The 26348-nt window shown below is 39.4% G+C and overlaps 1 protein-coding gene across 1 annotated transcript in view; it reads right to left on the bottom strand.

Moving 5' to 3' along the window:
- LOC129770874 (protein O-mannosyl-transferase TMTC1-like) overlaps window positions 1–26348 on the bottom strand; it is a 585978-nt gene that overhangs the window by 59522 nt on the left and 500108 nt on the right. Inside the window, exons 8-9 of the mRNA XM_055774024.1 lie at window positions 23762–23926; window positions 23403–23660 (exon numbers count right to left, since the gene is read on the bottom strand). Of these exons, the coding sequence (XP_055629999.1) occupies window positions 23403–23660; window positions 23762–23926 (423 nt within the window). The remainder of the gene's footprint in view (window positions 1–23402; window positions 23661–23761; window positions 23927–26348) is intronic.

Below are 26348 nucleotides of genomic sequence, written 5' to 3'. Positions count from 1 at the left end.
CATAGAGGACCCATCAGTAAAGTACATATTATCACAATTGATACCCCCATACTTTGCATCGAAGATCGTTGGAGCGATCCTCGATCGTTGGTAATCTGAATATCCATGGATATCTTGCTTCATGGACAGATCAAAATGCACAGAGGAATTGATGTAGTCAGGAAAACAAACACGGTTGGGAATATACGAAGAAGGATCAACCTGCATGGAGACGAAATCATGATATGAGCTCATGAATCCAGAATGAAAATTTAGCTCGATCAGCTGCTCAAAATTTCCGATCACCAATGGGTTCATAACCTTACACCGGATGAGGAACCGAAGAGATAATAAATTGAAGCGATCTTTTAGTGGGAGTACGCCTGCCAAAACCTCGAGGCTCATGGTATGCGTTGAGGGCATACATCCCAACGCAATACGGAGACAAAGATACTGAATTCGCTCGAGTTTAATTAAGTGTGTTTTGGCAGCTGATTGAAAACAGAAACTGCCATACTCCATCACTGAGAGAATAGTTGTTCGATACAACATTATAAGATCTTCGGGATGGGCTCCCCACCAGGTGCCGGTAATTGTACGGAGAAAGTTTATTCTTTGTTGACATTTTGACGTAGGACTACGTATTTCATTTCTATACCGGGGTGTAAAATCAAAGTTTCGAAAACGAAAGCGTTACGCTGGAGACCGAGATTTTGAGCGTTAATAGCTCCTAAACAACTGCACGAAATGGTATGATAAACACTTCATTCGAAAGATAAAATGTCTACGCGTTCTATACTTGTTACTTTCTGATCCAAAAACTTGTTTCAATAGTCTTAAAATTGCTTTCAAAACAGGCTACTGAAATCACCAATCGGTATATAAGCGAGCGCCGCTCGGAAATCCACTTAGTTCTAATTGAACAGCGATTGGAACATGTTGTCGCTGTTGTGGTGAAGCTCTTCGTTTATCATGAAAGCGCGGATGAACGGTGTCACCAAGAGCCTGTTTGTGCACCTTAGGCCAGAAGGGAATCCATCAGGAGGAGAGTGATGCCACAAACGGTTCCCCGAGAAGATCTCGAAGCAGCCGCTACACACACACATACACGCGCGGAATTCTTTCCGTTTGGATGCCATTCAGTATCGAGAAAGATCCGGAAAATAATCTGCCAGTTCCTCTGGGAATTTAAAAATACATTCTTGTGAAAGAGTTTATTTGAATGTTTTCTATCCATGTAACACTGTGACCAAATATGTTTTAATGAAGTGCTATTAACAGATGGTTACCGAGTTAGCATTAACCACTGGTGGGCTTCCAGTATCGAGGAAAATGTAGAAATATCTAATCGTTACTAAAAATAATCTGCCAGTTCCTGTGGGAATTTAAAATTACATTCATGTGAAAGAGTTTATTTTAATGTTTTCTATCCATGTAACACTGTGACCAAATATGTTTCAATGAAGTGCTATTAACAGATGGTTACCGAGTTAGCATTAACCACTGGTGGGCTTCCAGTATCGAGGAAAATGTAGAAATATCTAATCGTTACTGAAAATAATCTGCCAGTTCCACGCCTTCTCTCGATTCAATCACGCACAAAAAGCATACTTATGCGATATTCTGGTGGTGAGACGCATTCATTTTTCGTGAGGACATCGACAAGACAACATCGTTGCTGAGGGTGCTGGACGGCGAAGGATCGAGATCTGCCCTGAAACGCAAGCAGTTTGTTTGAAACTGTGAGGGAGCACAGAGAAGCCGATCCTTCAGGAGAAGAGAAGGTGACCATCGATGAAGCCGCTACACTCACACATACACGCACGGAATTCTTTCCGTTTGGATGCCATTCAGTATCGAGAAAGATCCGGAAAATAATCTGCCAGTTCCTCTGGGAATTTAACAATACATTCATGTGAAAGAGTTTATTTGAATGTTTTCTATCCATGTTACACTGTGACCAAATACATTTGGTTTCGTGATTTTTCAATCAATCGCAATTAACAGGATAGCTCCTGGAGAATATTCTTCCCCATCAGTAGGATATTTCCGTAGTCAATATTGGATGCATAAAACCTTGTGCCTCCAACGTAACGCTCTCGTTTTCGAAGTCCCCCAAATATTCATTCATTCAGAATGAATTCAGATTCAACTTCAAACAAATGATCTCTAAATCAACGATAGTCCTACGTCACCCTTGCGGTTATACCATAGATATAACCCACTTCCTGTTATTTACTCAGATACCTAATATGGGCCCCCCAAGTACATTTGGAGTCGAACCAGACCCCAAGATACTTGAATGACATAGCATGAGTGATCGGTTTACCCAAAAGTTGAAGCTTTGGTTTTGCTGGTTTATGCTTCCTAGAAAAAACCACCATCTCTGTTTTCTCCGTGGAGAATTCGATCCCTAGCCCAATGGCCCAGGTTGAAAAGTTGTTCAACGTATCTTGTAAGGGTTCTTGCAGGTCGGATTCGTTTGATCCTACGACAGACACCACTCCATCATCTACAAGTTGTCTTAGGCTGCAATTTTGTGTAAGGCAATTGTCAATGTCGCTTACGTAGAAGTTGTACATAAGGGGGCTTAAACATGAGCCCTGGGGGAGGCCCATGTAAGAGACCCGACTTACTGCCGAATCTCCGTGAGAAAAGTTCAAATGTTTCTCACAAAGCAAGTGATATAACATATTATTCAATAGAGGCGGCAGACCCCGAGAGTGTAATTTGTCTGACAAAACCTCTATTGAAACAGAATCAAAGGCCCCCTTTATGTCCAAGAATACTGAAGCCATTTGTTTTTTTTCGGCGTAAGCCATTTGAATTTCTGAAGAAAGCAACGCAAGACAATCATTCGTCCCCTTGCCCCTGCGGAACCCATATTGTGTATCTGAGAGTAAGGCATTCGTTTCAACCCAACGATCAAGGCGAAACAAGATCATTTTCTCCAACAATTTCCGTATACAAGACAGTATTGCTATTGGGCGGTACGAATTGAAGTCGGACGCGGATTTTCCGGGTTTTTGAATAGCTATAACTCGTACTTGTCTCCAATCATCCGGAACAACATTATGCTCCAGAAACTTATTGAATAAATTCAACAAGCGATGTTTGGCCACATCGGGGAGGTTTTTCAACAAGTTGAACTTAATTCTATCCGATCCTGGAGCCGAATTGTTACTTGAAAGGAGAGCAAGAGAGAATTCTACCATCGAAAACTCGGAATCAAGATCGCACCTATCTTGTGGTATATCTCGAACAATTCGTTGCACGGGAGCGAAATCGGGACAAACCTTTCGCGCAAAATTAAAAATCCATCGATGTGAATGTTCCTCGCTTTCATTCGATGAAGAGCGATTTCTCATGTTTCGAGCCACTTTCCATAATTTTTTCATTGACGTTTCTCATGATAAACCTCCCACGAAATTTCGCCAATAAGCACGTTTTTTACCTTTGATCAAGTTTTTAAACTGATTTTCAAGGTCTAAATACGTTTGAAAATTGTCAATGGTTCCTCGTTTCCGAAAAGCTTTAAATGCATTCGATTTTTCTACATAAAGCTTTGAACATTGGCTATCCCACCATGGATTGGGAGGCCTTCGGTGAATGGTGGAACCTGGGATGGGTTTCGTTTGAGCGCGAACCGCGCTGTCATAGATCAAACGTGAAAGGAAGTTATACTCCTCCTATGGAGGTAAACCCTCTTTGGAATTGATGGCTAGAGCAATCGCGTCCGCATATTTTTTCCAGTCAATGTGTCTTGTGAGGTCATATGCCATGTTTATAGATTCAGAAGAATTCGACCCAATGGTGATGGAAATTTTGATTGGCAAGTGATCACTACCGTTGGGATCCTGTATTACATTCCACTTGCAATCTAACGATAGTGAATTCGAGCAAAGCGAGAGGTCAAGAGCACTTGGGTTAGCAGGAGGTTTAGGCACACGTGTTGTTTCCCCAGTGTTCAAAACGGTCATATTGAAGCTGTTACAAAGGTCATATATCATCGATGAACGATTGTCGTCGTACTGTTCCCCCCAGGCAGTTCCGTGAGAGTTGAAGTCTCCCAAGATCAATCGTGGCTCAGGAAGGAGTGAGCACATGTCAACAAGTTGCTTGCGGCTAACCGCAGCTCTCGGAGGCCAATACGAGCTGACAATACAGAGGTCTTTGCCTCTGATGTTTGCATGACAAGCAACAGCTTCGATCCCTCCAATAGGTGGAAGGTCAATTCTAAAAAATGAGTGGCACTTATTGATCCCCAATAGCACCCCTCCGTATCTATCATCACGGTCCAAGCGTATAATATTAAAATCGTGGAAAGAGATATCATCTCGCGAAGAAAGCCAAGTTTCGGACAGAGCAAAAACATCACAATTGAAGTTATGAATTAAAAATTTGAATGTATCCAATTTAGGGATAAGACTACGACAATTCCACTGTAAAACAGTGATATCTCCGACCTCTCTATTTGAATTAGACATCAAGAGAGATAATCATTGCAAGGAGGGGCCATGTTTGCATCAATTGTAGCAAAATTGTCTTTAATACTGGAAGCATTGAGATGACAATGGTTCTGATGGAATCGGAAACATTAAAACACTTGAAGATTTGATCCAAAAGGTCAGACAACTTTATAAATCCCGATTGGGAAGTTGAGCTGGACGGAAAAATAGGGACAGTTGGGGTTTTTGATGTCTCCTCGAGTGCTGGGTCGTTCGAAGATGAACTATTCCCACGGAAGCCAGGAGGAACCTGATTTTGCTTGTCCGCTGCACTCGATATTTTAGGCAAGCTAACATGGGGTACCACCGATGGGACTTGTCGTTGAACTTTGGGAGTGGACACATTTTTGCGCCGGGAATTCCCTTTGAAAATAAACGGTGTGCCCTCGTTAGCTGTAATTTCCAATTCGTCAACTGGCAGTGAAGCAAAGACATTGTTTGTTGGTAATGGTTCTTGTTGAGCCAGTGGGGGAGCGCCCTTTAAAATATCCGCAAAAGTCCGTTTCGAGCGTTCCTTCAAAGAGCGCTTTTGTTTATCCCAGCGACTCTTGTAAGTTTCACAAGCTGAGAGCACGTGTGGGGATCCCCCGCAATATGGACACTTATGCTCAGTCGCACTGCAGGATTTCCCCTCATGTTGCTCTCCGCAAGTGGCACAGCGCTCCTTGTTGGCGCAATAATCTGCTGTATGACCAACTGACTTGCATTTGTTGCAAGTCATGGGCTTTGGGACGAAGAGTCGCACCGGCAGCCTCAATTTGTCCACCATAACGTAGTCAGGGAGGGCGGCACCAGCAAAAGTGACTCGAAACGAGTCGTACGGCGTAAATTTCTTTTCTACTCCTTCCTGGGTAACTTTTCCAAGTTGGCGACATTCCAAGATTTTGACTTCCATCGAAGGAAGCCTCTTGAACCTGCTAACTCCCATACTTTCTATAGTTTTGCACGTCAGACCCGTTTCAGATATAACGCCCCCAATTTCTACGTTATGGGAGGGAATAAAAACTCGATATTCGAGGATGAAATGCTTATCAGCAACAATATCGTTCGCGTCCTTTCGGTTAGTCACGACAACTCGCAATTTGTTCGGTCTTACTTTGCAAATTTCGGAAACAGAGGTGTATCTTTTCAGATCTGTCATAATCTGTACGACCCTCACGGCTTTACCATTAGGTTTGGGCCGGAAAAAAACAACCCAAGGACCAGCGCCAGGCGCATCGTCCGGATAAACCCTGACACGGGGAGCGGATACAATAGGAGAGGAATTCGATGACAAGGTTTGAGTGGGGACAGTAACATCAGAGGGGGGAAGGGATGTCGATGATTGGGTGGAAGTATTGGAGGAATCAGGGGAAAGGTTTGCAATCTTTTTTTGGAGGGGGGCTTGGTAGTGTGAGTTGACTCGTCCCCAGAAGAAGAATCTTCGGGCATAGGAGTCCGTTTAAGGGACTTACTACACCCTGCTTGAGCAAGCGAGGGGGAGTCTGAAATGTCCATGTCTAGACCCCCACCCTCCTCCATTCTTAGAACGAACGATTATTAGCTTTACAATTTTTTTATCTCACTTGTAAAAAAATAAATAAAAAAAACTTAAATAAAATAAAAATAATCAGATAAATTTGTTGTTCCGATATGCGCTCTGTTACCCTATTAAGGGAGACACAAAAGTCACGCGCTACGGAGACAACACAATAGCAGAAGTTATTGTTGTACTCAACTGAGCGTCAACCACGTGTTGACGATGCCGTTATGGTTATTGATCCACTACAGACGCCGATCCAGACCACTGCAGAGGCGCTGCTTCCTCGGTTCTGGCTGCTTTGGGCACTTTGGGCACTAATTCACCACAGAACACACGAGAAAAAAAAACAACTTGTTGGGGAGAAGAGAAAAAAAAACTTCGAGAATAATGCTTGAGGAGTGATGAATAGCACATCCAGATCGCGCTTTTGGACACGATTTTTTTTAGCGCCTTTATTTATAGTGAGATATGGAATCACATTATACTCATATTCGTCGGGAATTCCAAAAAAATAGCTGAAATAACACGCCTTGAATGCATTCTGAGTGGCAAGCTCTAGAATACGCGTGATCACAGTGCAAGTCGGAGGAAATTTCTTTGACGAAAAATTCCCCCGACCAGAACGGGAATCGAACCCGAACACCCGGCATGTTAGTTATGACGCTAACCACTCGGCCAAGGGAGCACATTTCGCGTTTTGGTGATGCCAATTGGCCGTCCAGATCATGCGATTTGAACCCGCCAGACTTTTTTTTGTGGGGTTATGCGAAAGACCGTGGCTATGCCAACTCTCCGCAAACTCTTGAACATTTGAAAGACAACATTCGTGAAGTTAAGACCGAGATACCGCTCATATGTGCCGAAAAGTCATCGAAAATTACCTGTTCCGCATCAAGGTGTGCGAGGAAGCCCTAGGTGGACATTTGAATGATGTTGTATTTCACACATAATGGCATAAACCAAAGTTTAATTTGAAATAAAAGTTTCATCGAAATTCTAATTCTAAGTGTGTTTTATTTCAATTTACTTTCGGAATTTAAAGTTGGAAAACCCTGTATTTATTTCTGATAGTTTGGAGCCAGCAACACACGATTTTTTTACACGGTTTATGAAATAACAAATTTTGAAAAACTTGAAAAATGTATATGTGTAGTTCATATGTAAACAAGTAAAATAGGATTATAGTTTTGACTACGAGTCTTCGGCTTTCGACTGGAAATCTTTTTATTAAATTTAATTTAGCGCAGCTCTTAATTGAATCTTCTATCACTTAGTCTGGAGTCAAATCTGAGATCTTCCCTAATTCGTTGACTGTTGAACCAGAATCGCATCAGGAATGCTTAAGTTTTAAATATGAATTTATACTAATCAGAATAAAAATACTGGTAGTTCCTTAAAGCGGCGATAGCGAGTAAACTTATTACAATTTATAGAATTCTTTGTTTATTTGTATCCAGAGTCTATAATGTATAATAAGTAGATTTTTATAATTGTTTTACTTAAATAAATGATTGAATTGAGTATATATTGAGGGCTTATTTCGTTTTACACGGTTTTACATAGGTTTTCTCGGGAGCCTATCTCCAGTGTAAATCGAGGGATAGGTGTATATTCCAGTGTTGATCGAACGAGAGAGCAATATAATGCTTTTAAATAGTGTATATCATTGAAATGCTTAGTAACTCGGAAGAGAAATCCCAAGCTTTTCGACGCTTTTGCTGTAGATGTGATCTTTAAAAGTAAGCTTAGAATCAAGCATGACTTCCAAGTCATTTACAGTATTATCTTTCCGTAATGTAGTTTCAAAAATTGAATAATCAAAATGAACAACGGAGCGTTTGCGGGCAAAAGTGATTACCGAGCACTTAGAACATTCCAAACCATGTGATTAGTGACGTACCAGTCAGCGAAAATGTTCAACTGAGATTGCAGGTACAGAGCATCAGCCTGACATTTGACTAAATTGAAAAGCTTCAAGTCATCTGCATACGATAATTTCAAACAACGGATGGAGAGATGAACATTAGGGCGGCAATTTTTTTTTGTCCCATTTATTTATTTCAGGCTCATTGGCATGCTGTGACAGAGCCGAATTTTAATCGTGTACATGTCACATATTTATCATATCTATAATTAGCACATTACACAGTTGCCATTTTTCGCCGTTAGAGTATTCCCTTCTATACCATTCCATATGGTACACACATTTAAACAGTAGCAGCCATTTAGGCGTAGGAGTTTTCTATCTGTTCTTCCATTGTCCAGTTAGACCGGACAGCGGAGACAGTTGATTGATTATTGTTGAGTTATTTATAGAACAGCAGCCCGATGTGTCTTGCAGAGCAGAGCAGTTGTATGGATGAATCGATCATATTTCGACCGTGATTCGATCTCCATCGCTGATGATTGTTGCGTGGACGTAGTTATTCTGTAACAACACAAAGATGATCAGTGAGGGCCCTGAGTTTCGAACTCACGATCGATCGCTTACTAAGCGAACGCGCAACCAATGTGGCTACGGAGGCCCCCCAAGGGTGGCAATGGATGTATGGGAAAAATTTCGCCATCAAATTTCAAAATCCGACCATGTACATTTTGTTTATTGGCCCATAAAAATGATATGTGCAAAGTTTCAGCTCCATCGGACATGATTTAGAGATGCCGCAAAGCGCTCAAAGTTTTGATTTTTTGATCCTCGAAAATTTTCCAAGGGGGGAGTAAAGAAAATTTAGAAAATAGAATTTTTTTTTTTCGATGCCAAATGACTTAAAAATGCAAGAAACGTCGAACCAGTATCATCTCGAAAAGAAAATTTTGGCCGAAAATCGACCTTTTGGGACTGACCTGAGCCTGAGAGGCAATGAAGGTATGGAAAAAAAATTATCGAATTTAAAGAACTGACCATGTACATTTTGTTTAATGGTCCAAAAAAAACCTGTGAAAAATTTCAGCTCAATCGGACATGATTTAGGGGTGCCTCAAAGCACTTAAAGTTTTGATTTTTTGGCCACTCAGGCTAAGTCCCAAAAAGTCGATTTTCGGCCAAATTTTCCTTCGTGATAACACCAGATCTCGAAGTTTTATGCATTTTTAAGTCATTTGCCATAGAAAAAAAAAATCGTTTTTCTAAATTTCCTTTACTCCCCCCTTGGAAGATTTTCGAAGATCAAAAAATCTAAACTTTGAGGCACTCCTAAATCAAGTAATACCTACGTTGAGACGGCAAATGCAAACGTCAGTGCCATTCAAGAAGAACTTTGAAATATTACATTTTTGACGTAGAACTACGTCTTTGAGGAAGGGTTCCAAATCAGAAAACAGGTCACGTTTTTATGAAATAAAGGTAACGTTACCTTATAATAACCTATAACTATTTTTACTGTGAACGAATTCTCATGATTTGCATACCAATCGAATCGGAAATTCCCTAATATTTGTTTGATATGTTATACATTACAATTCGCTAAGCTCTAAACGGTTTAAATTCATGAAAACTGGAGTTCTTCCTTTATTCCCATACATTTGTTCTGCCGATTTGTGCGCAAATCCTACCCGTAATTCGAATGCTTATAACTCGAACATTTCTTAACAGATCGAAAGATGTTTGCATCAAGTGATAGGTCTATCACAATCAATAAAATGTTATTTTTCATGAGATGAACAATTGAATAACTGTAAAATGTCAAGCGTTATCTAAACGCCCTAACTGCCAAGTTTTGATTGGCCCGATTCACGGTTTCCCCAACACAGACTTCAAAATCGATGTACCTCTGGAAATCAGCTTTGCAAATATACATGCAAGTCGGGGGTAGTGATGTCTAAATTTTTCATTTATTCGATTATCTATTAATCGTAGGGGCATTTTTCAATATTCGATTAATTCGAATAATTGTTTTCCAATATTCGATTAATCGAGCGAATATTTATTTCCTGTAATAATCACGTATCACGTTGTCATTCTGGTAGCGTGGTCCATCGAGTTGTCGATGTTAGACGATGTTAACCTAGAAATGCATTAACCTTGAGAAGGATTCCTTATTTCATTAATAGCGATTACGATGGCAATTATTCGATGTATTCATATTTTGATTTCAAATTATTCGATACGAAATTACTCGATTATAATTTCAGATTATCGATTATTTCTCTCTAGTAGGGGGTATTTTTGTTCCCACCGAGCTGTGTTTCCCTAAAACGAACTTCAAAATCAATGTGCCTGGGGGAATCCGCTTTGCAAATACATGCAATTCGGGGGTAACTTTTGGTGTTGAGATCTTTTGTACTCGCTTTGTACTGAGAAGCCTGGGAAAATCGTCATTTCAGATACTAGAGGCGAACTTTTGCGGTTCGAGAACTACGTAAACATGAGATATGCAATAATTTCAGAGGTGCAAAAATACAATGATCGTTTGACAATTTTTCCGTTCGAATATTTTGGTAGTCCTAGGCATCATATCAAACGCAAAAGGACGTTCATCAAATTTATTTGTAACGAAGAACATAATTTATTACAAAAATTTCGATGCATTCTAAAATAATATTCGAAGTGGTAAACAGTGGATTCCATAATATAATTTCGTAGTTCTACGTCGAAAATATGCAGTCGTGTCCTAGATACAACCACTTACAATTTTTTTCTTGAAATAAGTCATGTTTGAAATATATATATATATATATATATATATATATTTTTTTTTTTAACTGTTCATAATCAAGTCTAGAATTGTATATAATCGAATCATATATAATCGAGTGAGTATACATTCGAGTCTGTATATAATCTAGTCCGACCTGTGTTATATGAGTTAAGCTGCCCAAAACATTAATCATGATCTTTCCAAACTACTTTCTCCGAACTGGTTAACAGATTATTTCAGTTCTCAGGTCTAGTTATCCCATTTACTAAAAATTCAGGAGAAATATTCTTTGCATATCGCTCTATATCTGGGACCTTCGATATGCGAAAAAGTGTACTATTTTTGGAAAGGCTGGAACTGTTTTTTCTCAAGACTTTATCCATGATCCAGGATATAGCAACGTCTCCACTAATCACGTTTTGTCGTGTTTCAGAGCATTACAAATACTGGAAAAAAGGTCAATCTCGACACAACATCATAACAATAGTTGATAGGGTAAGAGCACGAAAAAAGTACGTTTGTTTACATTGCAACGAAATGCAGAGCAGGGGAAGGTGGCCCTTCGATTTTTAAAGCGAATCTGTTCCATTCCTTTCTTTGTTTTCAAGAGGCTCTAAATTTAGCAGATAATGGCTGAAAAAAACTGACGAGCGAAAACGGAAACGGAAACGGACACGAAAACGGAAACAAATGCAACGTCAACGATCAACGGCACGCAAACACAAACGCCAACATACAGAGCAGAAAAAATGGAACAGGTAAATTTAATTTATATAACTTGTTTTGATGAGCAGACCATAAGCAATCGAAATTGTCTAATTTTGATTTTTTTTCGTCTTTTACAAGAACTTTTTACTCATTTTCCGTACATGTCAAAAAATTATCTTTTCCTTTTTTTAATTGTTAGAAACACACAACGGCTCCAAAACGCTAGAATAAAGGAAGCAGGAAAAAGGTCACCATTGAACCAAATTGTCAGCGTAATGACCCCTTCCATTTGACACCACTAAAAATTCGGTAGGTAGCACCAATCCTGGTTCAGGGCCACCGGTCGGATTAGGACAACCTTCCCCTACTGATTTCTTAAACATGAATATAGAACACGATGATCCGATACCACTTATACAAGTTATGTCATCGTAAATTCTTTGTAACTCAATTGTATGTCCAATTTTTGACCGTTTGTATGTGTAAGTCATCGTTCGACATAATCGAGCAGACATGGCGAACATCATCAACTCGATCATTCACGTTACCAGTTCAGATATCGCGTTTCCTATTCCATAATCTTATCCATCCGAGCCCAGATTTAACCTCGAGCTCTAGCAAAGTTTTCACCAAACGGCAGAAAAATTGAAAACGAATTTATTCCTTCCCTCATTCCTCATTCACTGCGCGGTAACGTTGTTGTAAATTGAATGCGACGTTCTCGTTACGAAATACACCGCACCGAGCCAACTCCAAAGGGCGAGGGTGGAATATCGTTCGCTGGAACGCTGATTGCGGTTGTAATTTCAAGTTTTCCGAAGCTCACAAGATGACGGTATCCGCTAGCAGCTGATAGATGTATGAAATATTCATCGCAGTTGTCTGGCCCGGATTTTCTATTGACAACCTCGGATACTTGACACTGATTAGGACAATGTCGTGTCGTTGAGGATGAGTTTCCCCCCGATATGCATATGCAATTGCATGCTTCGTTTCGTACGGTATTTGATACTACGTAAACTGAATAAATTTTGATTTGGAAACTCATTCAAGGAATCGGTAACAACATAAGCAGCAGCAGCAGCAGCAGCAGACATTCATACTGCTCCCGCAAGCCGCAGCCAGGGTAACGGCTCAACGCATCCGTTGTTTAACTTTGTCAGTGGGGAATAGTACCGTCAGAAGACAGCACTTCTCCAAATACCGGTTGAAACTTTATGCTTTTATCCTCTTTACGTGAAACATAAACTTCCTTCAGCCCACCAACTCAGTTTTAGCATCCAGCAAATTCCCGCAGCTTGCCGGAGCAACATTGCAGTTTATCCGAGCACTCGACTCACTCTTCCAGTAATTGCAATGTTTCACGAGGGTAAACTTAGCCCGACAAACTGAAACCACAAGTATCTGTTTTTATCCGTCGGCTTTTCTTCGGAGGCGAAACGTGGTGTGCCTTCGGGTACTGCTGGCCGGAAGGATTTTCATCGTCCATAAATCAAACCAGCGCACTCATGACGGTACACTAGTTAGCATGGACCAGACGAGGCAACACTGTATAAAAATGTAACACGATACTGCAAATTGGTTATTGATAGCGATAGTTTCCTTTTTTTGTTTGGTTTTCGCTATTCCACCACAGACGGAACTCGTGGATTTGATGGAACGAGTATCAAAGGTTCCGCTGAATGGTTCGCTGGCAGGGTTGAACTCCTGGATTACTGTCTGCTCACATCCAACTAGAAGCCGGCAACAGTCCAAAATAAATGCGAGGGGAAAATTCAGGACGAATGAAACACTCTACCTCTACGAAAATTTTGTCCATATTTGTCCGCTTCAGCATATTTCATCTCTGTCTCTTATCCACAAGCCGTTCTTGAATAAATTACATTGTTGCGCAAAGATTCCATGTCTGGCGAAGAGCAGAAGCAATCCGCATTATATGGTATTCTTTCCGTGTGCCACTGCTGGTGGCGCAAGGATTAAACTCATCGTAAAGCACTCACAGTTCCCCGAGTATTCGCTGATCGTTAGAAGCACACAACCGATGGAATAGAGAACAGTAACTAGCTTTGGATTTCACGATTCGTCTCGCGTGATCTGCAGAAATAACTTCCGGAGCGCACATTAAATGCAAAATCCATAAATGCGTCCCGTTCCCCACCACCTCCCATTCGCCGTTGGACAGTTCGCATCTGTTCGGGAGCGGGCATTCCATCTTTCTCAAGGATCAGTTGCAGGAAGGTTGTAGCGCGATTTTATGATTCCTCCTCGCTACTTACTTTGTATCTGCTGTTTGCGTAATTTACTGTATAATTTATGCTAACGAATTCGAGTGCAATGATGAATCGAGAAAGTTTTTCCTCGCAATAAAAACGGACAAATAGGACATACTTTGCTGGAAAAACATTCCCAGCGAAAGCTTTAATCATGATGCGATGAAAACACATAAAACTTAGCCCAATACTTCGGCAAACTCGTGCACGGATTTTCCAAACAATTCATTTTATTCCTCGTCGCTTACATCGGGAAGCCGTATACTTCGTAAGCCTATTATAAACTAATTAAAATTCTGAGTAATCATAAATATCATAATGCCTCCGGATCCCATCATCCGGCGAAGTGATGTTAACTTCTGGCAGAGCTGCTGGACAAGAGCGTTGTCGTTGAGTGGCAAACTTTTTATTCGCTGTCCGTAGAAGCGTAATTCCTCTGCACCTGCTGCTCTATACTCCCGAATAGCAGCGGCTAGAATTAAAGGAAAATTGTGTACCAAACATTGGCCCTGCCACCACCGCATGAATTCATAAACACTGTGTGAACATTATTTTTAAAAGCTCTTCAAGCAGTCCCCGCTTGGTGTGTTTCGGAACGCTTGCAGGCGGATTGGCATTCAATACCGTACTTCACACTTTAAAGCTAATGGTTTCGCTTGAGAAAAAGGTGCTGCACATCCATTCGTGAAACGAGAATTAGCTAAGAAATAGATTACTTTAGCAGTGAACATATCAATTGCTTAAACTCACATCACCTGCCAGTTTTTGCGTGATGAACCGAGCTCGGATGCCTGTAGACAATGAATAATGTATAGTCTGAAACACAAACCCAGATTTAAATTGCTAATGAGTGAGCATCGCTGGTCATCTAAACCTTAGATCTCAAAGGCGAGCAAAAATGACATTGAGTTATAATGCAATTCTTTTTGCTTGTAAAGTGAATCTTGACACTTGGAAAAATTTAATGGCGGATCAGAGTGCTGAAGTCTGTTCCAGTTATAATTTGGTCGCATGAAGTAGGACATTTCTCAGGATAAAAATAACATACAAAAAGGTAATTTTTTAATGAAATTTAAGGGTAAAATACATTATTCGTCAGCTGTTTGGATGAATTTTCGAACTTTTCGTGTGATACCACCTATCATTTTCTGCACAGTACCACTGGTAACCGTATCTGCTATGTTCCATCACTTTTCCATTTGAGCTGGTTTTTTTGTGGATCTGCCATATTCAGTTTGCCTTTGATAATTGCCCAATATCTCTCGATGGGATGAAAATCCGGACCACTTAACGCCATCCCGGCTGTAATGGCAGCTTGCCAAGTCAGGCCAGAACTTAAATGAATGGCAAAATCCTGTTCTGAAGACACTCCTCGCGATTTGGGTCATTTCGGAAGGATCCACTTGCGGCTACGATGTTTTCGTTGCCTCGTGCGGGGCGGCTACTTGTTGACACGGGAACATCTAGCAGCGAAAATGTAGACTCAAATTTGGTCACTAAACTATGCACAGCCTGCCGGCTGGGACGATTATTACGGTCGAAAATTGGAGTAAGCGCTCTTAAAGTTGCAACCATCGACTCCGAATTTCGATAGTAATGTTTAATATGAATTAAGCATTGCTCGTTCGTGTACTTTATCATGATAAAAAAGTTGATTTCGCTTTTACATTGACAAATCATTAAAACGTTTAAAGGGTTGGTTCACACGAAGACACAAAACTGTCAAGTCGCTAATGGATGACCCTTTATATTAGAAAGTCTACAGCAAATTTTGCAAATAATGCAGTGAGTACATGTGTTAGCAGGAAAATTTCCAACCTGGTGTAAATTTAATCCGTTTTCGGATTCTTGTCAATCTTCATTATGGGCCCACAACTTTCCGGACTCATTTCTTGATAACCAACCAGTGATATAGACACCTTGTTCAAGTTTCGGATATGCGAAAAAGGAGGTGTTACACGGATGCCTTCTCTTCGACTACTATTCATTGTTACCGGCACCTTTTGGTGTGAGTTATACTCCGCTACTCGGTGGCCCGATAGCACTAACTTCCGAGATTTATTTACACTAATATATCCCCAAAACCCTTGCAATGTTTCATATTTATACGGTCAGAAACTAATATTATGTTGTTACTTCATCTCCGATTGCATGAGTTCAAACTTATGATATTGAAGAACAATTATCATATCAATTATCAATTATCTAATCTGATTGATCAGTTGGGCGTGAATATTTGAACATGGTTTGTGGTCTGTTCGATTAAAATGATTTTAAATGTTTTCGTGAATATGTATGAGTATGTATGAGTGAGGCACAAAGTCGCTTCTCAAGCACTGAGCACTGAAGATGATTATTCCGTTGCTTCTATGATCCATTGCAAGAGCTGATTCTCAACTCATATTCAGATGAAGAGTCGTGTTCCCGTACACAATCCACGGTGAAAACGAAATGAACGGCACGCCAATGAACTAAGTTTTACGAGTTAGTGAAGCGACAAAGATAATATAGGTCGGACTCGATTATATACATACTCGATATATCTTATTATTGTTAATATTGATATTTTAATATAATTTTAATTTTATTTATTTTTTTTATTTTTATCAACCTCTTTGACACAAAGTCACACAGATTGGTAACGGACACTTAATATTATTCTTAAAGACTACTCTATTAACGTTAAAATCAAAATATCAAACAAACGTCATTGAAGAGTCTGCAGCATCTGTCAAGCGGGCTATTGTAGCCATAGGCAGTACGGTGTCTTGGAACACATAAAAGGCTAGTACTGCGAAGCTGGTAGGCTGGAGCATGAAAATTGACATCCTGTACCAGACTACTACAGTCAATATAATGACGAATGATGTCAAAAACGAAGAGTCTTTGTAAAAAGTCTCGTCGACTCGATAGCGTTTGCATTCCGATGAGCGCACATCTCTGCTCGTACGAAGGCAAGTTGTCAGGACTTGACCATGGAAGTCGGCGTAAAGCAAATCTTACGAATCTGTTTTGAATTCGTTCAATTCGTGACATATGGACAGCATGATATGGAGCTCAAATTTGTACTCCACATTCAAGAGCACTACGAACCAACGAACAATACAAAGTTTTTAGCGCATGAACTGTACTGTATTGTGGCGTAAAAATCCAAACACGGCATTGGCTTTTGCGATCGACATGGATATGTGTTCGTTGAATGGTAGTTTGCTGTATAACATCAGTCCAAGATCGTTGATAGAATCGACTCTTGCAAGCGTCAATTGGTGCATTGAGTATTCGAATCTAATCGGTTGTGTTTACTTGCATGCCGTTCATCTGACACCACCTTATTAACCGAACAATATCAGTTTGAAGCGCGCAGCGTCTAGATCAAAGATCGGTGTGATTGATGCGAGTTTCTAAACATCCGGGAAAATGCCATCTATAACAGAGTGGTTAAAAATAATCATGACGGGAGAGGCTAACGATGCTGCACAATTCTTGACGAAGGATGGTGGAATATAGTCCGGACCTGGAACTTACGATGCATCAACCGAACGAAGAACTTCAAAAATATCGGCTAGACTGAGGTGAGGCTGCTGTATGGGAATATTATAACTTGGTAATTGACCAACATACAGCTGCGAAAATTAAGAAAGATAGGAGTTGGGTGTCAAACAACAAATTGTGGTTTAGTTTGAGAACTTTAAGTTGATTGACAGCAAAAACCAAGTTTAATATGTATTTGTGAGATAAAATAAATAATCATATATTAAAAATTATTAGCTATGAAATTATCACTTCCAAAACAGTTATTTAAATCCACTAACTTAGATGTTCTACTACTATATCCAGTACGAAATTTTCTCATCTTTCAAATGAAGGCAACAGAATTGGCTTACGCAGCGTACTTTTCAGTGTAAAACCAGTTTAAGGCAACAGAGTCCGAAACAACAAAAAAAGTTCTATTAGTCTGTCATTTTTGAGATTCGAACATATGCGTAGAAGGATTTTTTCATCAAATATCATTCTGAGAGATGAGAGAAAAATATTTTTTTCATGTGAGAAAGGTGTTTTCTGACTTTAAGGGGATCAATCAAAAATTAAATTCTTCTTTTATTTTCAATAAACAAAAAAAAATATGCATAAGAAACGAATTAAAAAATTTTTTTTTGACTCGATTATATAATTATATACAGGATTCGATTATATAGGGGAAGTGGGGGCATTGTGGTCACCCTAAGGAATATGTCCATTTTCAGCGTCCACATACCGCTACAATTCCCGCTTTTCTAAGAATATTATAGCTCAACTCATTGTTGTTCAAAATAACATGCAGCTTTAACTATAAAAATTCAGAATAGTACATTTTTCATCAATAGAAAAAAAGGTGAAAAATCGAACTTTTTTTTTTGCTTGGAGGTAAAGTGGTCACCTAGTGGGGGCAAAGTGGTCACTCGCACATATCAAGCTAAATGGGATAGATTTAAGCGTTTTTTTCGTCCTAATTTGTTCAAATCGTATTCGATACAGTAGGTACATGTATGAAATTAGCTTGGTCTATTGACCTAGAGTCTCAATTCAAATTTTCGCATACATACAAAAAAGTTGTAAGAAATACATAATGTTCCGCATAATGAGGCTTCATTTAGTTGGAGTGGCATATTTTCCCAGGGTCAAAGCCACAAAAGGAACCTCTTCAAGAGCAGAATGTGATGAGGTATATTAGCTTTAGTAAACAAAACATTGTAAGTCGTTATGCACCTATGACCCAAACATCAAAGTAATTTCTATGCTAATTAATCGCTGAGATTGAACAAAATATATGTTCACCTCTTCTAGAATATGTGAACAGTCGTCCAAACTGATAATTTGTCCAACATATCAGATTGAATAAACTAAATTTCATGAGAAATTCCTTAGATACCATGCGCACAGAACTACGGCCGAATGGCTATCGAGAGAGCAATTTCTGTTATTATTTATATTTCGACATGCGACAGCTCTACTGAAGTACAGGGTGACTCAAAATTCATTAAATTCTTCAGATATATGGTGCCTATCAATACGGTGTCAATAGTCAATAGTTATACTACCAAACAAGCAGGTGACCACTTTGCCCCCCATGACCAATTTGCCCACACTACCTTTACAGTGAAAAGAAATCGGAAACTGTATATAATCGATTTCGCGTTGTTATGGATTTTAAGGCCGAATGAATACCTTTCAAGTAGAAATTATTAATGAAAATTAACTTCTCCGTACCAAATTTGTGTTCAATGTGAATGGAAAACATTCTTTTCTTCATGTGGTAAAAGAATCTCTAACAAAAATTGTATCTGAAGAAAATTTTATATAATAATGATATGTTTTAGTGGAATAGCAATTTCGTATCCAGATGTCGACACCGTGCCGTTGTCATCACGGATACACTTAATTAGGTATTCACCGTGAAGTGTAAACGGGAATTAGGCCCAAAAGCTAAAGTGAGTCATTATGAAAATTGGTATGTAGGGGTTTTTGGGGCCGGAGAAGATTTTCGTGATAGTTTGAGACTCCTACCCCCTCTATAAGGGGGGGGGGTGGACTGCCATACAAATGAAACACAAATTTCTACATGACTCGGGATAATCAAGCAAATGAAACCAATTTAGGCATATTTAGGTTTTACGGTGCAATAAATGTTTTTATGGTGGTTAGACTCTCCCCCCCTCTCTCTAAGGGGGGGCTGTCATACAAATGAAACACAAATTTCTGAATTACTCGAGAATTTATCAAGCAAACGAAACCAAATTTGGCATGTGGGGGTTTTTGGGTATGAGAAATCTTTCTATAATGGTATGACACCCCTCCCTCCTCTGGAGTGGAGAGGAGGTCCCATAAAAATATTACACATATTTCAACCAAAAATATTTCAACAATACATGACTATGAAAATTTTTTGGAAAACTCTGAAGGAAAAAGGGAAAATTCGGAAAATTAAATTCCTATATGTTATACGATTACATAGTGACAGGCGTTGTTAGTCCATTTGATGTTTGCGCTAGCGAAATTGATCGTTGTTCGAAACTGGAAATAGATTTTAATGTGATGAAACGTACTGCTATATCTTCTTCTATATTTACAAAAAAAAAAAGATCGCCGAATGTGTTGATAAGAGCATAACTCGAGGAAGGTATTGCCCGATTGAGGGCTGTCTTTATTCTATCATATTTTCTCTATAAAACATTTATTCCATGTAACGGAGAAACATGTTATTTGCAAGTGGTTGAAAAATCTTGAACGAGAATTGTGTCTGAAAATAATCTGATATTATAATGATGAGTTTTGTTAGAAATACTAGGAATTTTGTAGTAAAAGGTAAATTCAACGGGATCGAATAGAAGATCAATCAATGAACAGTTCAGCGATTGGACCCATAAACTTGTTCATAGTAAGAAAACGTGAATGGATGAAGGTATTGATAACAAAAAACAATTTTGGGCGGGACGAAGTTTGCCGGGTCAGCTAGTGTCCACGTGGACATTACCCATACCCCTTCCCACCTCATCATGGACAAGCGTGGACATTTTTGTAACCCCCACCCACCTTAAATTTGTCCACGTGGTATGTGGACAGCCCTTATGTTTATGTAAAATAGATCGACTTCACTACCAAGCAGATTATGACTAGCAATCTTCCTAAGGTAATCCAGGAAAGGGTTGAGGAACTTCGAAATATGGAACTTCGTATTGAACTCAGTCAAGCTCTTTCTCATTCAAAACTCTTCTGGGCCAGAAAAGTTTGATACAGCCATACAAATCTCAGAAAATCCCAACGACGCCAGCTGGGATTGAACCCAGGCCGATCGGATTGTGAAGCTGTTACGCCAACCACACAACCACTGACGCCGTCATGCACAACTATAGAACCATTCATTTTTTTCTGAGTTTCCAGAGATATGTAAGAAGTCGGTTGAATTGAAGTATATAGTGTAGAATATAATAACTATCTCCATTTAAAAGACTGGCCATTTGAACATTATTGTTGAGTTTAGGCGCGGAACATTCAAAAAACTAAAATTCCAGTGTCTCATAACTATAGAACCAGATCAAATAACTCTCACTTCTTTACAAAATAAACGTCGATTTCACGTGAATTACAATATGTTTCTAATTAGTAGGTCATCTTTAGCTCTCAATCAGATCAAATAACCCATTCGGGGTGGTTTTGACCAAGTTGCGACATGTTGTAGTGTGTATTTCGTTCTACGCAGAGGAGCAATGAAGTAGTTCAGAATCATTCACTTCTGTTTTTGTATCAAAAACACCGTGAAATTGGGTAATTTGACATGAATTCATAAAATCCCAAAAGTCAAGGAATGGATTATTTGATCTGATTGACAATGGATTATTTATTCTGATTGACAACTAAAGATGACCTACAAATTAGAAATTTATTGTAATTCATGTGAAATCGACGTTTATTTCGTAAAGGAATGAGAGTTTTTCCATCTAGTTCTATCACTATGAAACACTGGAATTTTAGTTTTTTTAATGTTTCGCGCCTGAACACAACAATACAGTTCAAATGCCCAATCTTTTAAATAAAGATAGTTATTATTCCCTACACTATAAACTTTAATTCAACCGATTTCTTACATATCTCTGGAAACTGAGAAGAAATGAGTGGCTCTATAGTTGTGAAACGCAGTGTAGTAGATTGAGGTCTTAGATTGAGTAGGCAGTTTTAAAATTAAACAATCAAACATTCATAACTGAAAATATAACAATAGAAAAACAAGCATATTTACACAGAATTCTAATATGCAAATTCAATTAAATAAATATGGGAGGCAAAAGCTGGGTTTCTCTTTAAAATATACAGAGTTAATTATCTTGGCATTCTGTGAATCACCTTTAAGTATTTCAGTTTACGAAGGTTCACTGTAGTAACATATGTTGCTTACTTCATTGCGCCCTGCTAAGAGACAGGGGGAGTTGCACATATTCATATTTCCTTTGACGATGCGGTCCCAATGGAGAATTTTAATAGGGTGCCGGGGACAGCATATGCGAATAATTCTATATATGAATTTCGGCTGATATTTAGATTTTGTGGCTTTTTTTCAGAATCTTGAAATTATTTATCCAGTTACGTGAAAAATGATACTTCAAAAAAGCCGCACTCGATTCGTTTACCTTGTGCGTGATGCGCACTGTTCCGTTCGAGTCACGCACTGTGAAATTATGGGCACAATGCCAGGCTTAAGATGCCAACCAAGCAACTTCCACCTCAGTGGGCTTCTCGGGGCGTTGAATTATGCTCGAATCCAGCCACACGCGGGGAAAGGCAACTGAGAGATACACCATGTGCACGAACTTGAGTGCCTAAGCCCACAACAGCTCCCGTTCTCGCTCCTGTTCCCATTCCCGTCTGCCCCGTACTTTGGGGACTTAAGTTACGTTCGCATCTGTAGATGGGAATAATGACACGCCATGCATGCGAGTCGAGGCTTCGCATGCAATGGTGGAATATATTTCCCCCTGAAAAGGAAAAGTATCTCGGGAGCAATTTTCCTATCTGTGCTGAATGTATTCTCCAACGGCGGAGGTTTCATTCTCTCGTGTTCATCGGATGGAAAATTAAAATATGAAAGAGATTGTTTTCAATCTACGCCTGGTGTGTATTGTCGTCCCCGGAAGTACACGTTTCGAGTGAAGGGGACAATTTCCCTTGAAATCCTGTAGGGAAATATAAACATCACTAGAATTCAGCGTAACATATCGACACGTATACACGTATACGAGTGGGAACAAAGGGTAAGATCAACAAAAAAAAAGGAAAACAAAGTTTTTCGTTCGGCTGTCCCATTTCATTTGCTCGAACTTCGATTCCAAATGTGTTCGAATATTTTCAAAAAACTATTTGTCATTATGTCAGACAAAACATTTCAGTCATTGTATCATTTTGAAAAGCAATTCAAACCACTTCTCACGACAGGCAGCGATCAATTCCCAAGCTTTTATTCATCTCAAACGCGTTACGATCTACGAAGCACAAATGATTAATATCGGTGTCTTCACGTCAACTGTCAATGTTGAATAAAAGCTATGTCGATCATCATTTAGAAATTTTTCTTAACAATTTCCCAGCTTAGAATCCATTCCGTCTGGGCGACTTTCAACGTGAGATGATTTATCACCTTTCGTCGATTGTGTTTTTATTCACACAAACAAAAAAGTAAAATAAACAACGACGACTGGAAGAAGAAAAATGCGAAAAGGGGTATTTTACGCACGCACACACACTCAGAAAAATTTGGATTGATGTGATATCCTTTTATGTTTCCCCACAGAGAAATGCCACAGAAAAAAAACCGGCTGCTGCTGTTAGCAGCGGAAACCATAAAACTTTAAACACTTTTCAAAGCCTTCGGGTTAGGTCTCTGCAGAACCAGACAGACACACCAACGTGCATCACATACAGACACGTGCGCCCACATACAGCCACACACGCAGTCGGAGTGGCATTTAGCCGAAAGTAATCCCAATTCCCAGATTAAAAATTCTTTCCCATGTGTTGGGAAAGCTTTAGAACGAGAGCAGATATTTGAACCGAAAATGGGGGTGGCGAATGAATTTGAGCTTTCAGAAAGGTCGAATTCACTGGAAAACAGATGCGGGTTTTTTTCGGGGGCTATTATTGGAGGGAAGGAAGGAACATAAGCTGGGATTCAATGTTTCCGATGTTGTCGTAGTTTTCTTGTGTCGGCTAAATCACACATGTGGCCTTCGAGAGTGAATGCGAGACTTACCGGTACATCTGGCCGAGGTTGTAGTGCGCGTTTATGTGCTCGGATGAGTATTTGATGGCCTCCAGGAAGTGATATTCGGCGGTCTCGAATTCGCTCATCAACGTCCCGATGTTGTTGTGCACGCTGGCATACGTTGGCCACAGTCGCAGGGCTTCACGGTAGTGCGCAACGGCTTGCTCCGGCTGGGATGAATCGCGCAGAAAATTACCGAAATTGTAATGCATCTTGGCGTTGTGTGGCAACGCTTTCAGCCCGGACCTGTACCGAGAGGGGTTCATAAAGAGAATGGGGTTAATTTTTTTTAATTGTTTAAGCATTTTGTTTTTGATTGCGGAAAATGCAATCTCTGTGTGTTTCACCTGAGCAAGGCTTCCCGTGAGCTCCAGTCCAGGTTGCGCGAGAGTGTTTTCAAACAGCCGGCGGCAATCAGTAGAATGCCCAGCGCGAGCATCGGCTTCCGGATGTTTGGTGCACGCTCCCACAACAGTTGGGCACCGTATACGACCAGAATCACGCTGCCCATACTGAAAATTGTAGGAGTATGGAGAATTGCATCAGTTTGGGGTTTTCATTCAGCAATTATTGAATCACGGTGGAAAGAATAATTTTAGTTTCATACAATATCTCGCGTGTAATAATTATTCGAAAAAACATCAAAGGAAATAATGATTTTTTTATTCTGATTTCTGCTGATGCTGATTTCTGCATACACAGAATAATACTAAGGTCTATAGAATAAGAGTTTTCATGGGTTTCTCAAAAGAGCTATAGGATTAAAAATTGAAATAAAACATGGAAATTCCGGCCAAAAAGAGAACAAAAAATCATTATTAAATGGGAAATTTCATGTCATAAATTACATGAATAAAATATCATTCAAATGACCACCATAACATTTTTGAATTGTTGTCTACGGTGTTCCAAATTACGATGACTCGTTTCACAATTTCCGCTGAAATGACAACAATGGTGATTCGTGCGTTGGCTTCAGTTTCATCAATAGTTACTGGTTTGTTGGCATAAACCTTAAACTTCATTTCATGGTCCATTGAGTGATGGAGCAACCACATTTGCGGGTATTTCGGATTCAAATGGATTTATTGATCTTTATATACAGTCTTTCCATGCCAAACCGATATAGGGGCTCTCAGATTTCGGTGAAAGTTGGTAGTTTTGTCCCTTATCGCAAAATATAAGTATTTTTTTATTTTTTCATTGGGGAGCCCATTTCTATTTTATTCTTCTTCTTGAATGGCACTAACTTTCCCAGTGGAAATTTCGTCATCTCAACGTAAGTATTAATTGCGTCAGTAGTACTTAGTTGAGATTCCTATGCCAAATAACACGCCTTGAAATGTAATATGAGTGGCAAGCTCTAGAATACGCGTGACCACAGTGTAAGTCGGAATATTTGTTTTACGAAAGATCCTTCGGCCAGAATGAGAATCGAACTCGAACAGCCGACATGATAATATCTGACGCTAGTCATTCGGCCACGGAAGCACTTCATTTCTATTTGAAGGTCGTCCAAAAAAAATGTTTTCCCTTTTTCCCAAAAACTTTTGAAATGCTACACCGATTTAGATGATCGACATATCAAATTAAAGCCAGTAAGATTCTTTCAATATTGATATGCAACTAGACTAGGATTGGGTGAGCTTTATAAGAAGATCGATCTTGTCGAATCGATTTTCCAAATGGTGTAAGGAACGATTCATTGATTAAATCGGTACCAAAGAACCGATCTTTGCCGAATTGATCTATGAAAAATCAAAAGGTTTTTTTTTCAATTTATCTGCTTATTTTATAATAGTGTCGTCTTTTCTTTAAACAGGGAATACAAAAATTCATAGTTCTATTAAAAAATCAAAAGCATTTTGTTCCGTGTTCCAACATGAAGGCCACAAAAAAAATAAAGTCCAGACAAAAAACATTTTCTAGGTCATTAATTTTGTGCCGTCAATCGTTATTAAATAAATTAGTTGAAAAAGCATTATTAGAATTTCAACAACTGGTATCTACCCCGAACTCAGCTTACAACGATCCCATGAAAGCCAATCATGCCAATCGTTCTTGATTCTGGCGTCACTTAAAAAAAACAGCCTTTCGCCTGGAATTGATGTCAACATCTAGTTCAGTGATCCTATTAGCCGCTGGTTACAATAGGAAAGGTGGGGGTAAAATGGATATGTTAAGAAGAACTTCAATTATATCTTTGGAAACTCATGTTTCCCAAAACTTTGAGTTTCTTGCAGTTCAATATACTGTTTTTCTACCTAATTGACCAACTATTTTACAAAGAAGTGTTTTTCAATGTTTTTTACTGAAATTAAGTCAGACCGAAAAGCAATTTTTTTTTCGATGCGGGTAATATGGACATATAGTGGGGGGAATATGGACAGGTTTGTAATACATGAAGCGTGGACGTTTATCGATCTCGAGAGGAATAAGGGTGGGTGGCTGTATTGACTATTCTAGAATAGCATATAGAAGGTGTTCACATTAACAGAAATCTGAAATTCAAAATGTAACTAAACAAATCAACCACCTGTCCATATTACCCCCACTGTCCGTATTACCCGCGGTTACATCCCCTAAATAGCTGCTGCGAGCTCTGTCTGTATCAGCATTTGTACGGAAGTAAATCGTAGGAGAAACGATCCAAATGTTGACATTATGTTTAAAAAATTGTTATGTGGTCTTTGGTTTTGAGATTAACATCGATGTAGGAGAAGTGGGGGCTTAGTTGTCACCCTAAGGAATATGCCCATTTCCAGCACCCACATACCGTTTCAATTCCCGTTTCTCGAAGAATATTATAGTTCAACGCATTGTTTTTGAAGATAGCAAACGCCTTTTACTATAAAAAGTCAAAATAGTACACTTTTCATCATTAGAAAAAAAAAGGTGAAAAATCGAACTTTCTTTTGCTTGGAGTGGTTTTCG

Source organism: Toxorhynchites rutilus, chromosome 2 (genome assembly GCF_029784135.1).
Source record: "Toxorhynchites rutilus septentrionalis strain SRP chromosome 2, ASM2978413v1, whole genome shotgun sequence".
In the NCBI taxonomy this organism is placed as follows: Eukaryota; Metazoa; Arthropoda; class Insecta; order Diptera; family Culicidae; genus Toxorhynchites; species Toxorhynchites rutilus.
This window is presented reverse-complemented; position numbering and strand designations above follow the sequence as displayed.